Source organism: Sus scrofa, chromosome 5 (genome assembly GCF_000003025.6).
Source record: "Sus scrofa isolate TJ Tabasco breed Duroc chromosome 5, Sscrofa11.1, whole genome shotgun sequence".
Taxonomy (NCBI): Eukaryota; Metazoa; Chordata; class Mammalia; order Artiodactyla; family Suidae; genus Sus; species Sus scrofa.
Window position 1 is genome coordinate 75,743,968 of NC_010447.5, and position 14,068 is coordinate 75,758,035.

A 14,068-nucleotide genomic window follows, 5' to 3' on the forward strand; every position below is an offset into this window, starting at 1 on the left:
ATGAATGTTCATACATCATTGGTGGGAGGGCAAACTGGTATAACCACTTTAGAAAACTGTTGGCAAAATGATCTTGCCAAAGAGTAAAACAGTTGTTGTAGAATAAAATAGTTTTACTCTGTGGCCAAAAAATTCCAAAGTGTATACCCATCAGGCATGCATAGCACCAAAAAAACACATAAAGAATGTTGATAGAAGGACTATTTATGGAGACCAAAACTGAAAACCACCTAATTCATTCTTCAATAATAGTAGAACATTAACACAAATGAATATAAACAGCAATAACTATGAATAACCAACATCTACATGGAAAAATATGGATGAATCTCACAAACATGATTTTGAATGAAAGAAGCCAGAACCAAAAGAATATATAATGCATAAAGTCAACCCTGGTCAAGACCCATCCCAAATACTGAGGGAGGAATGACCTTGAGGAGAGCAGTACTGTATATCAGAACAGAATTTGAAAAAAAAAAAAACAGAAAAAAACAAAAAACCTTGTGTACTATCTGATCTTAGAAAAACCTTTAACCTCCCTGGTTCCATTATTCCTGTGTAAAATGGGGATAATGAAACTTTTCTTTCTTTTAAAAGGAAATTGCCATTGGGAAGATCTCTCAGGTCCTGTGTAGCTTTAAGATGTATGAGCCAATGAGACAGTTTCACTACTCTGTATTTTCATTAATAAAAACATGAATAGTTCTTGAAATAAAAATAATAATAGCTGACACTCTTCTAAGTACTTTACATGCTTTACTCATTCAGCCCTTACACCAACCCTTAGGTATAATTTATGGATGAGAAAACTGAGACCCTGAGAGGATAAGTAAATTGACCAAATTTGCACAACTAATAAGCTAATAAGCAGGAGAACTGAAATTCAAACCCACACACTCTGATTCTGTAACCCACATGCTTTAACTATTCAAATAGGCAAAGACATTATAATAAGTCCATTTCACCTAAACTGATAAGGTTTTTAAAATAATATGATGTCTAATCAGCACAGAACATATCAAAATGTAACCAAATTATCTACAAAAACTCTGATTTTACTCAACCATAGAATTATTTCAATTTATTCAGATAAACTGGCTTCTTTGGGAAAATACCAATTAAAATAACTATGGATACTAGGCAAGTACCAACCAGTTTTCACAGCCACATTCACATTTCCTGTATTTGATGCCTTTTTAGAAAGGGAGAGAAAATCTGCTTTCCTTGTTGTTTTTAAAATATAGTCTCTTCTGCAAAATACATTACAGCATTAGTTCAGATGTGCTTCAGATTCCCTGTTTTCATGAATCACCTTTTCTGTGAAGCAGAGCTTTGTGTTCAAACATCAACCTACAATCCACTGAAAGAAAATAAGTGAATGCACTGAATATTTTAAATGCTTTTCTAATTTCAGTGATTTTCAGCAACTTTCTATTTCCTAGAACTTTAGTCGATTATTTTCCGATTTTTTTTTTTAACCTGAGTTGGGTTTTTATGTACTTCAATTAGTTTGGCCTCATCTTATTTCAGATTTAATGTCACCCAAAATATTTATACTTTATAATTTTTAGGACTACCTTGAATTTGTGTCAATCAAACCTGCTGTTGGCTAGTTGAGAGCCTGTGAGTGGGATAAAGGGTGTGGTAATGGCGGCTAAAAGGGGAAAAGATAAAGGGACAGAAACAAATTCTCCTTACTTTGAAATATCCCCTAGACCTAGCCAGAACCCCAAAAGGCTCTGTTTAGTAAGCTTAGTTACCAGCAGAAAAGTGGATCATTTAGATTAATTACAGTAGATGGTTTTAAAGAAGAAAGCAAGCTGGCAAAACTGAATACTTTCAAACAGAAATTCTCAGGAAAATCTAAATGTGTATTCTTGGACAATGTAAAAATCCCATGAGCAGCAAAGTATGTACGTTCTAACCTAAGGAAGTGATATGACTTAACACAGAGTTGTGATTCTTATTACCTTAATGGTTTGGCATCATCACATTCCTGCCTTTGCATTTCATCCTGTCTCTGTAGAACTCCACCACAGAGGCTCAATGGGAGGGCATCAAAGGTTAAGCCCCTCCACCCAATACTTTGCTTATGTAGATTCAAATAAAGAAAAGTGACAGGCTTGGTTCTCCCTGACTTCCTTCCCAGAACAACAACATTCTTGCTATTCAACAGTATTTATGTTTGGATAAAGGGCTGGAGCTGAAGCTACAGAGGGAAAATATAAAGCAGACTGCAAAATAGGGCTACTCTGAGTTGCACAAACAGGCCCGATGAAGCGAGGCTGAAAACATTAAATAAAGGACAACAAAAATGACTGGCTGCCTGCACTTGCTTTGTTTGTCACGGTCTTGGCAGAGTAACATTCAGCAGTTGGGTTATATGTTTTACATTCTGAGGGCTTGAGAAAGAGTAAGTGATTTATTTCTTCAAACAGTTCTCATTAAAGAATATATTTCGTTAATCCTATGTCACTAAAAAGGCTATTGAACCAAAGAGTTTCAAAAATCATGAGTGCAGGGTATAATGTCTGTGTTTTAAAAAGTGAAACACACAGAAATTAACTTATATTCAACTGAAATTAAGTTCTCAAAAATTATAACAATGATAACACTGGGGAAATTAACATAGGAAAATAAGACCATTTCCTTTCCCTCATATGTAACAGTGAAACACACACACACACACACACACACACACACACACACACACAACCTGGTTCTCTACAACCACTGGCTTCTCCCACTTTCAGCACATAGGAAAATCTGAATTATCCAAACAAGTCAGCTAATGATTATTAAATTTATTTTAAATATTACCTATCTTTTATAAAATAGGTCTTTGTAAAACTTTTCAGAAGTGCATTTCCTGAAATATTTCTAGTGACTGGTTTTAAATTCGTGCATGTGAAGACACACTTCAAAATAATCCCTAATAATATTTACCATATGAACTAAATGCTTATTTCTCTCAGGAAAGAAAATTCAATGGGTGTTTACTGAAAATACCTTGCTAGCTCTCATAAAATGCTGAGTTCATGAGAACCAGTTCAAATACTAGAAATACAAACATAGGACACAAATCCTCTGTATTTCATGGCACTCATATCAGTGACTATAACCAGAAAGACAAAGTCAGTTAATCCTTGTTATTTTTTAACCATGTGAAATGAAAGATTCAAATGAATTATTCCGGTACTTATCCAGTGATGTTGTGGTCCCCTCACTGATCACTTACTTGAAGCTTTCACTATTTTATATACTAGACACAGTTGATTTTTAATCATTAACACCAAAGGCTGCCAGAAGCACTTTGCATTAATAAGTCTCAAAGTATTTTACCATTTCATTAAGTCTAACTGCATGCTTGTTGGGGAGATTTCAAGCATAGCCTGATTTAGTAGGCAGCTTACTGTTGGTAACAGAGACAAATGGTAAAATCAGAACTGAAATTCACAACTTCTGACTAATCCATCTATCACAATGGTCCATTATTCAATGGGCCTGTCTGTAATAAAATCAACATCACTTAATGCAAATCCATCACATTCACAGGTAACAATGTAGAAGTATCCGTGGAAAGGATAAAAGAAGTTTAAGCAAAATATGTGATTCCTATTACTGTCATGTTAAGAATTTACAGTCCTACAGAGGGCCTCCTATCTCCAAGCACCTACAAAGCAAACTACAGAATATCTTCACAAGCTTTTCATCTTTAAGACAAGTTAAAGGAAGAACACAGATTACCTTTCACCAAGGATATTCTCTAGTGCCATGTGTGAGAACAACTGCATTCAGTCCTTCCCACTTCAGCCAAATCTACTTGGCTCAGCTAATACATGCCCATGAGGTGGACCGGCCTCAATGTAAAGCCCAACAGAATTAAATATAAATGAGCTCCCAAGGGAATTAAATGGGCTACAAAAAGACTTCCTCACTTTCCTCTGATAACTTGTCACTCTGACCAGAAGTAGCACCCTGCACACTCTGAGGGCTAGCGTAAGCCAGCATAACAGAGATACCCTAGAAAAAGCAGGCATTACTTTTCTCTCCCTCTCCTTTTCTCTCTCTCCTCTTCTCCCCACCCCATGTCTTGGGTGTGCAGTTGCACACATGGGCATGTGTGATTATACATATATGATTATATCACACTTACATAACCCTATATATTCTACACACTTTATAACTACCCAGTTTTCACACATGTTACTAGCCCTTGGTAAAAAACAGATAAATTTAACTGCTACTTTTAACAAGGACAACCTTTTAAAGTGTAATACAGATGCAAGGCTCTCTGTTATTAATAAATGCTATAAAACCCATTTGAGGATAGCTACGATTCAAAGAGCATTTTCAGACTTCAGAATCGAACTGTATACAGTAGCCACTAAAAGGCAGACTGCTGCCTCATTCATCAGTGTGAGCCTCTTTTTATGAATTAAAACCTTGGCCCCACCCCATCCACACTGTACCATCCGATCTTATAACAACGAGTACTTCCGTGGTTTGGACTAGTGGAGCTGTGTTACCATCTGCTGCTGTAGGTCACTTGTATCATGGATTTCCTTGGTTATCCTGGCTGAGTGTGGACTGTTCTTAACTTAGTTGGGAGAAAATGTAACAAGGACTGTAATGACAGAAATGCCTTCCACAAAGTTTCTTACCTATCTTTGCTACTTCTGTCACTCTACAGGATAAATTCCTCCAAAAAATGTTCATGCTAGAATACAAGTACATAGCATTTTAAAATGGAAAAGAACTGTTCAATCAAATAAGAGATGGTATTCTTCCTAGTTCCATCATTTCTAAAAGCTATTTGGCTTGCTCAGATTAAACCAATGATGGGTGAATATTTATTAATTCAAGTTTTATTTTTGACAAAAAAAGTATTAATCATAAAGGTTATGCTCACATTTGCATTCTTTACAGCACTTGCCATCCACATATGCAAGAGCCGACTTGAGTGGGCAGTCAGGATTCGGGCAAATCAGAGTTTCACACTGGATGGTTCCATTCTAAGAAGAAAACAGCATTTTAAAGGATTTCAAAGTTGCAGTTTGGTAGCTTTCAAGTATTTTTTAATATGTTTCTTAAATTTCAAACTCTTCACATAAAATGCTATAAATACCACTGTTTTCTTTGGCTATTATATAGTAAGAGCCATAATACAGAGACCCACAGTAATACAAACTGAGTCATAACACAGATGGTAATTGGTCCCATCTTCTGTCCAGCAACTGAGCCAAAGTTCTCACCTCCTGTTGTGAAGTGGGTGAGGACAGGGGTGGGGGGGAAGAGCACCCACTGACAGGCTGAGGGTAAGCTTGGGGCACTTGAGTCTCCCCAGATAACTCACAAAGTGAGCATCGATAAAGGAGATTTCTGGAATCTGCCATCCTGGAGACCCAGTCTCAGGATGCAGAAACCTTCCCATGGACATTCAAGCTTGGATAGGCCACCACCATGAACTGGTGGTGACAAACATCAAAGGAGATGCCAGTGTGCCAAGAGGACCTCAAGGCATTTGAATCTTTAAGGTTATCCAGAACTCACAGGTAGCTTAGCTGCTTTTCTAGTCATTTTATTGACCTCACCATACCAAAGCTTGTATTTTACTCGATTTGATTTTTGGCACCCATTTCACAAGTTGGAAAGGTTTTACTGTATTTGTAAAATGCTATAATTTTGGTGGAAATATAGTATGTTCCTGAAATATAAATTATACAAAACACACGCACACATACACACCTGTATGGTTAGTTCGCAGTTAACTGTGGCCTTCTTACATCAGGGTGTTCCACTTTTGGATAAAGTGAATGAACTTGGGAAAAAAATTTTTTTTACACTTCTGACTTCTTCCCAGTCAACCAGCTTTAACATATGGATTCATGAGTAATTTAAAAGTTCAAAACCAGGAATTCCTGTCCTGGCTCAGCAGAAGCAAATCTGACCAGCATCCATGAGGATGCAGGTTTGATCTCTGGCCTCCCACAGTGGATTAAGGATCCAGCGTTGCCCTGAGCTGTAGTGTAGGTTGCAGATGTGGCTTGGGTCTGATGTTGCTGTGGCTGAGGTGTAGGCCAGCAGCTACAGCTCCAATTCAACTCCTAGCCCCCTAGCCAGGGAATCTCCATATACTGTGGGTGCAGTTCTAAAAAGACAAAAAATAAATAAAAGTTCAAAACCAAACTTATTTTGAATTTTTCTTTGAAAATGAACTTATATGTTTGAAATAATAATGCACTAGATATTCTACTTTACTGTGAGCAGAGAAATTGTCTTTATTTAAACTCTCTAATTTGTATTTCACTCTTAGTAAATTTTTAAAGATTAAACTCTACTACTTGTTTATACTCTTGACAGCCCAGTATTGTCAGAGTATTTCCTATTGCATATAATTTAGTTATATCAAAATGCATGAATAAAAAAATGAGGGGGAAAATCCCTGGAAAAGTTAAGGGAAACAGAATGGAATCCTTTGGGAATCCTATTATTGACCCAATTTAAATCATTAACTTCATGTGTACCAATAAATTTAAAACTTTATAGCATTCTTTAACCATAATCATCTTTATGGGCCAAAAAGTGTCTTTAATAATGCAACACAGTTCTCTAGATTTGACTGGGTTTGCTGGCACTTTAGTGTTGTGTCTTGAGGAAATGGGTCTTGAAATTTTCATGACTACATTGTTTTAATAAATTTTTAAAGAGTGGGGGCATCTGAGTTCCCTGAGGCTGAGCTCCAGTGGAAGCCATACCAGGCATGTGCAGTTCTTACAGCCGTCTGTCCAGGACTCGAATTCTCGGTAGGTAATTCCCTTCGTGGTGCAAGTCCTTTCACAATAGCACTGGTCCAATCGATTCATTCGCTGTTCAGCTCGAGACAGCTGTGGCACAAAGGGAGGGGTTTACATTGTTCACCGTTCCAACAACGCAGAAAGGCAAAATACTCCAACGGGTATCGACCTGTTTTTTTGGTGGGTAGCAGTAATGATGGCTATGCCCATCAACTATCGCTTATAAATATACTTAAGCCTTTATTTTTTCATACTCTTTTCCATTATGGTTTACTACAGGATATTAAATATAGTCCCCTGTGCTATACAGTAGGACCTTGTTGTTTATCCATTCTATACATAATAGTTTGCTTATCACAAACTCCCAATCCATCCCTCTCTTATCCACTCACCCTCCACCTTGGGAACCACAAGTCTGGTCTCTATGTTTGCGAGTTTGTTTCTGTGTCATAAACTAGTTCATCTGTGTCATCTTTTAGATTTCACATACAAGTGAAAACTTGCAGTACTTGTCTTTCTCTTTCTGGCTTACTTCACTTAGTATGGTAATCTCTAAGTCCATCCATGCTGCTGCAAATCACTTAAACCCTAATCTAAAAGAAAGAATTTTTCCTCTCTTCTTTTCATAATAAATATGCCCTCCCTCTTCTTTGGAAGAAAAAAAAATATGATTTATAAGATGTAAATGAAGGCTAAATCAAAATAGCATCATCTACAATTCAGAGAAAGCAGTTTCCATTTTTAAAAATATTTAATTTCATGAATATGTTTGTTCAAGTGCAAACATAAATTTTAGAATTTATTTTGTGTCAGAAACAAATCACCCATACACAACACAACATTCAGGACCTCAGTGACTACTACACAACATGACAAAGCCTGGCAAAGTTGTCAGTGAACTTGGCACATGCTTAAGAGAGCAAATAATCCTACAACGGTAGCACAGCAGTAGAAAGGTTTTGTGGGACCATTTCCTTGACATAAGTCTAGTGTCCATATTCTTTATAATGTCCTCTTCCCTCCTTCCTTGCAAAGAAAAACTAAATAATAATAAATAATAACCAAAAGTGAATTAAACAATAAATCCTATTGTAGCAGGCAGTAAAAAGACCAAGTAATCTACCTCATTCTTGATTTACTGAATCATTTGTTAGACAGATGGCTAGGGTTTGAATATTTATATGCCCCTTCCTTGAGCAGAGACTTTGATTCAGTCCTAATACAAGGTAGGGTATAAAAAAAAGTCTCACAGATGAATAATGGGGCTTAAAAAAGGAACTGTGAGGAATCCCAAGGATTTCTGAGCTCTCCCCACACTCCATTTCTAAGGAGTTTTTACCTTGGCTGACGTTTTGGCTAAAATGTCCTGCAGCTCCATGATTTTCTGCACAAGTCCATGGAAGTCATTGCAAGTTGGACAGGCTGCAATTAAAAATACTGTATTGGTCGAGTTACATTTATAAGGAGTTTAATATGGTTAAGTCTGTGCTGACAACGAATATACGAGCACTCCAATTTCAAACTGACATTGCGGACAAAATTAAGCAAGAAGCACACTTTTCATTACATCGTGTGAGAACTAATGGACTTACTGCGATTAAGATCTGGGCACTGAGCAATAAATCCTTGGGGCATGACAAGTAATTGCACATCTTGCATTATACCCTGCATGTGAAAAATTTTGAAAAAGACATATTACCTTCATCAACTCACTTTATGTTCAACAGTCAAGTTCATGAAAGGAAACATTATAAGACAGACTCACCCAAATCCCCCAGTAAAATATTTTTGAATATATTGCTTTGACTTCAACCCAACGGGAAAGAAAAACATCAGGTGAAATAGGTGATTACCCACATACTTTCTTATTGATAATATTTTTAAAGCCTTCAGATTAAATGTCAAGATATAATTAAGAGGCAATAGTCATGTTGTTTGGGGAAGTTATTTTTAGTTAGCCACCGAAGAAAGGCTTGAAAATGACCTTTAAAAGTCAACCTGAAAATCACTTCTAGTTTCAGCAACAGTGAAACTGATACCAACATTAAGTTAACTGCAATCATTGAAGAGAAAAGAAGGGAAAAACTAAGTCATAAGAGCAATGCTTATTTGAGCATTTCTCATTTCTCGCTTGGATCTTTTAAAATCAATTTCTCAATTTAAAAAGGACAATAGATTTATTAAACAGTTACAGCAAGACTTAGTGATGAATCCTTAGGAGTACAGAAAGTTTAGCATTAAATTTTTCAAAATTCCAACTGGAAATGACTCATTTTACACAGGAGTCACATTACATGTTTATATGCAAAATTTATATGCATCCTCCATCAATAAGGTATAATTAGTTTCCAGTTTACAAAGCTCTTAAAGCAATGGCCAAATGGCACCTCAGAAATGACCTCTTCGGACACACTCCAGCTATCCTTACACCCAGCACCCCTCTCTTTTCTTCATCACCTTTATAAATTTTCTTTCATTCATATTTCACTTTATCCCTTTGAAAAATTCAAACCGAATGTTAATGACAGATGTGACAGTCCCAAGATATTATTAAGACAATTCTGAGTGTACTACAAAGATTTACCAGTCAAGTCCTGACCTATATATCTTGTACATATTTAATCTGATGATAGCATGGTATAAAAAGAATATCAGTGTAAATGATAAATATTTAAGTCCACTATGTGGCAGGGTTTGGATTAGGGAGGCAGCTTGTATTCAGCAAACTTGGAAGTAGCAACACGGAAGCAAGGCTACCATGTACAGTTCTACAGTTTGTGTACTGCCCAAGCCTAGTGGGCACCATTTACGGTCTTGGGTAAAAATTACTTCTCCTAGAGCAGCACACATAATGGACATGTGAGAAAGTTTCTGAGGCTCCATCTGGGCTCCATGGGAATGACTGTCATGATTAAACAGAGGAGGGACTTGGCATTCACAGCACAAATCTGTTACCCTTGACATAAGGGGGTTAAAAAAAAAAAAGCACTGATTTTTCAGGATTCACAAGCACGAGATCAATTCCCCGTGACTGGCTTTGGATAAGTCACTTAGCCTCTCTGAACAGGTTTATGCACATGTAAAAAAGGGGGAAAGAAGTCCCTATACCAAGCAAGGCCAGCAAGACTAGGATTTGATGAACTATATTGAAAACACCTGGTAATATTTAGAGTTAAGTTTTAAAAACATCTTTCTAGGATTACAAACCTTTCTTAGAACACAATTTTAAAGTTACTGGTACCTACTCTACCTAGAAGTCCATGAGTTAGACACATCATCTACCATTCTTTTGTTTAAAGGCAATTCTGTATTACAGTCATTGTCAGAATCACTGGGGAGAAAAATGATTACATTATGGTCTTTAGTCAAGCAATTTTCCAGACTTTATTTCCCTATCTTGAAAATACAGAAAGGTGAATGGGATGTCTTCTAGATCTTGTGATGCAATTCTATGGAGTGTTTCTCTAAACAGACAATAAGGAAAATCTATATAACTGCTTTCTAATTTGATAGATTTGTGTATATATGTTTTCCTTTCTTACTTTCAGGAGTACAAGGAGACCATGAATATGAGTGTTGAAAAGTTTTAATCTTCTATTATTCACATCCCTATAAAAGTATCATCAAAGGTTACATTTCGATGGTGAAGAGTTTGTTTACTTGTTTACTAACATTTTAGATTCTTATTTTTGAATACCTAATTTCGAGAATATGTTAACTGCCCTGACTGCAGCCTTGTGACCATCTCTGTTGTGTATAAAGATCAAACTCATTTAGGAAAAAAGAGAAAATAGCATTAGTCAGCTAAATAAAATAGCAGTGAAAAAAAAAAATAGAAATAGACCAAATAGAAAAAAAACTATACAAATCACATTATTTTGCTTTTACACCATGAAAAGCAAAAGGTACTATTCCAAACTCATTTGAAGGTTTTCAATTTACACTTTATGCTCAGACTTTAGCCAAAAGATACCTTAAAATATCCATGTGCATTATTTCTCTGTCCCAGCCAAAATGTTGTGCCCACAGGCAAGTCTGTGGAGGGCTTTTCCACCACTCTTTCATATATTCTGCAAAGAAGAAACATCAAATAAGTAATGAATTGACCACTATTTCTCAGAATCTTCCATTTTCTGAACTTAGAACATTTCACTTACTTATTGCAGTCAATGTGTAAAATCAAGTGGGAGGCGCTGATGGCTAAGGAGAGTTTGTGCCATTTATCATCAGCTAAAATGTAAGGAAACACTTCTGTGTGAGGGTGGTGGCTACCTGAGCGGTAGTGCAGTCTGACCTCATTCCGATGACCACTGCTTTCCAGTTCCAGGTACCTGCACAGAGAAGAGCCATATGGGGTCCATTGAAAATAAGGTTCAAAAGTGATTGACATGACCACTGTATCCTGAAAGATGAAATCAACATACTTTTCCTACTGCTCTCAGTAAGTACAATTATACATTATATTATAAAGCAAACAATAAGAAGAGTCTGAAAGATGGAGAAAAAAAATCTAAAGAATTCAAGACCCAAGTAACAACAGACTGGTGAGTGTACTGGGTTATTGTTTTGCCTCGTATATCCCATTCTTGGAGCTGAAGAAGCTAGAAACCTAGAAATATCAATGGATGCAGACAAAAAAACTCCCCACAAAAGCCTGCTCCCTCTAGCTAAAGTATCAGAAAAGGAGAAGCCCAGAAAGATAAAAACTTTCTCTCTAGAGAACAATCACTCTAATTCAGCCAAGCACCACTAGAAATACTTTGACCCTATCCCTAAACATGTCAGCAAAGGCTAAGGGGGAGCCCAGATTTCCCCTCTCTTGAGGCAGAAGTGAGATACCCAACACCTCTGCCAGAGGTGTCAGAGAAGGTAAAAGAGAGGGCCTAGGTTTTAACTGTATTAGTCAGTAAGGGCCTGCCCCCACCCCAGCCATCCTCAGAATCAGTGGATGTGAGAAGGAACTTAGACTTCCATCCCTAGTAACAAAGCACGCTGCCCTCTGCTCAATGGGGTGGTGTCAGAGGAGACCTAGTGGAGGGTCAGAACTTTCACCATAACCCAGTAGTAATGACACCATCCCTACCATAGTGACTGGTAGAGACCATGTGGGGAGTTGGAACTTAGACTTCTCTACCCAGAAATAAAGAAGTTCTCCCTGAATTGTCAAGAAAAGGCCAAGTAGGGAATCTGGACTTCTAGTTCCACCTAGAAGTAACAAGATGATACCCCCTCATCCCCTCCCAGAGCAGTGACAGAGAAAGCCCAAAAAAATATGGAGTTTATATGAGATCCAAGTCTCAGAACATTGTATAAAAAAATCCAGGTTTCAATTAAAAACAATATGTCATGCCAAGAACCAGAAAGATCTTAATGTAAAAAAGACAATCAATAAAAATCAACACTGAGATGATACAGATGTTAAAATCACCTGCCAAAGATTTGAAAGAAGCATTGATTTAAAAAATAAGCAATTACAAACATATTTGAACACACTTAAAACAAATGAAAAAAAAACAGAAAGCCTCAGCAAAGAAACAGAAAATCTAAACAAATAAGAACCTAAAGGAAATTTCAGAACTGGAAAATACAATAACTGAAATAAAAGCTCAAGGGGTGGGCCAGCCAGTAGATTGGAGGGGACCAAGAAAAAAAAATCAGTTATTTGGAAGACAGAAGAAAAATTATCCAACCTGAATAAGAAAATAGACTGAAAAAAAAAAATGAATAGAGTCACAGAGACCTGTGGAATTATAACAAAAGATCTAACATATTTGTAGAATCCATAAAAGAGGAGAAAGAGGTGAACTCAAAAAGTACTTGAAGACATAATGGCTGAAATCTCTGAATTTGGAAAAAGATATAAACTCACAGGAATCTAAACAAACCTCAAATAAGATAAACCCAAAGAAATACTCATCATAATTAAACACCTAAAAACTAAAAACAAAGAAAAATACATTGAAAGCGGTCAGAACAAAATTAACATATTATGTATAGGAAATATCAATTAGAACGGTAGTGATTACCCAGCAGACACAATGAAAGCCAGAATGAAGTGGCAAAATATTTTTTCACATGATGAAAGAAAAAGCTGTTATTCCAGAATTCTACATCCAGTGAAAATATCCTTCAGAAATGAAGAAATCAAGACATTCTCAAATTAAAAAAAAAAAAACAAGATAACTTGAATGAAGTTTTAAACTTAGATATGTTATGTTTAAGGTGACTAATGAACACTCAAGGAGACACATAAAAAGGACAAATAGATCTCAAGTCTGAAATGGAGAGAGGTCCATAATGAAGATAGAATTTGGGAGTTAAAGACATATAGGTTGTATTGAAAGCCATGAAGGCATAGGGATTACCTAGAGATTACCCAGGTAATTACAGATGAAAGGACAGATTAACATTATGAGGGTAAACTAGCAAAAGAAACCAAAGGCTAGTGAGAGAGAGGGAAAAAGTGAAGAAGATGCCTCAAGCAAAAGGAAGTAATGAGCTGTATTAAATATCCCTAATGGTTGGTCAAGTAAGCCAAAAACTTAACCATTGGATTTGGCAAAACAAAGGCTTTTGGGTAACACTAACACTATTTCAGGGAGGAATGCCTGCTTGAAGTAAGTTCAAGAAACAATGGCAGAGATAAATACGAGATGACAAGTACAGACACTGAGAGAACTGGGAAGGTAGCTGCTAAAAGACATGTGCTAAGGGAGGTTTCTGTATTATGATTGATAAGACATACTACGCGTGTTTGTACACTGATAGGAATAATCCTAAAGAAGGAAACAAATGATAATTTTAAAAGAAAAGAAATAAGGATAAAACAGAAACCATAAGATAAAACATAAATTAATGACATTTAACTATATAAAAATTAAAAATTTCTCATTGGAAAAAATACTATAAATAAAATTAAGACAACAAATAACATTCCATAACACAAGATGAAATATATGTAAACCAGAGGTTACTGTTCACAATGCATGAAGAGCACTAACAAATAAAGAAAGAAAGAAAAGCAATTCAACAGATTCACAAGTCAGATTAGCAAAATAATCAAAACGATTAATAATATCCAGTGTCAAAAAGATTGTAGGGAAATAAGCACTCTGATACATGATTTGTGACAAAATAAACTGACATGGGTTTCTTGAAAGGCAGTTTGGTAAAACTATCAACACATTAGATGTGCATATTTAAATCAGCAATTTGAAACTGAAAATAAATCCTGCAGTTAATAGCACAAATTAGCAATGGTAAAAGCT

The 14,068-nt window shown here is 36.2% G+C and overlaps 1 protein-coding gene across 1 annotated transcript in view; it reads right to left on the reverse strand.

The window, feature by feature from the left end:
* Nucleotides 1-14,068, reverse strand: part of NELL2 (neural EGFL like 2) — a 332,233-nt gene that overhangs the window by 238,876 nt on the left and 79,289 nt on the right. Inside the window, 6 exon segments of the mRNA XM_021092577.1 lie at nt 4,916-5,018; nt 6,762-6,890; nt 8,140-8,222; nt 8,393-8,465; nt 10,774-10,870; nt 10,958-11,131. Coding sequence (XP_020948236.1) covers nt 4,916-5,018; nt 6,762-6,890; nt 8,140-8,222; nt 8,393-8,465; nt 10,774-10,870; nt 10,958-11,131 — 659 coding nt within the window.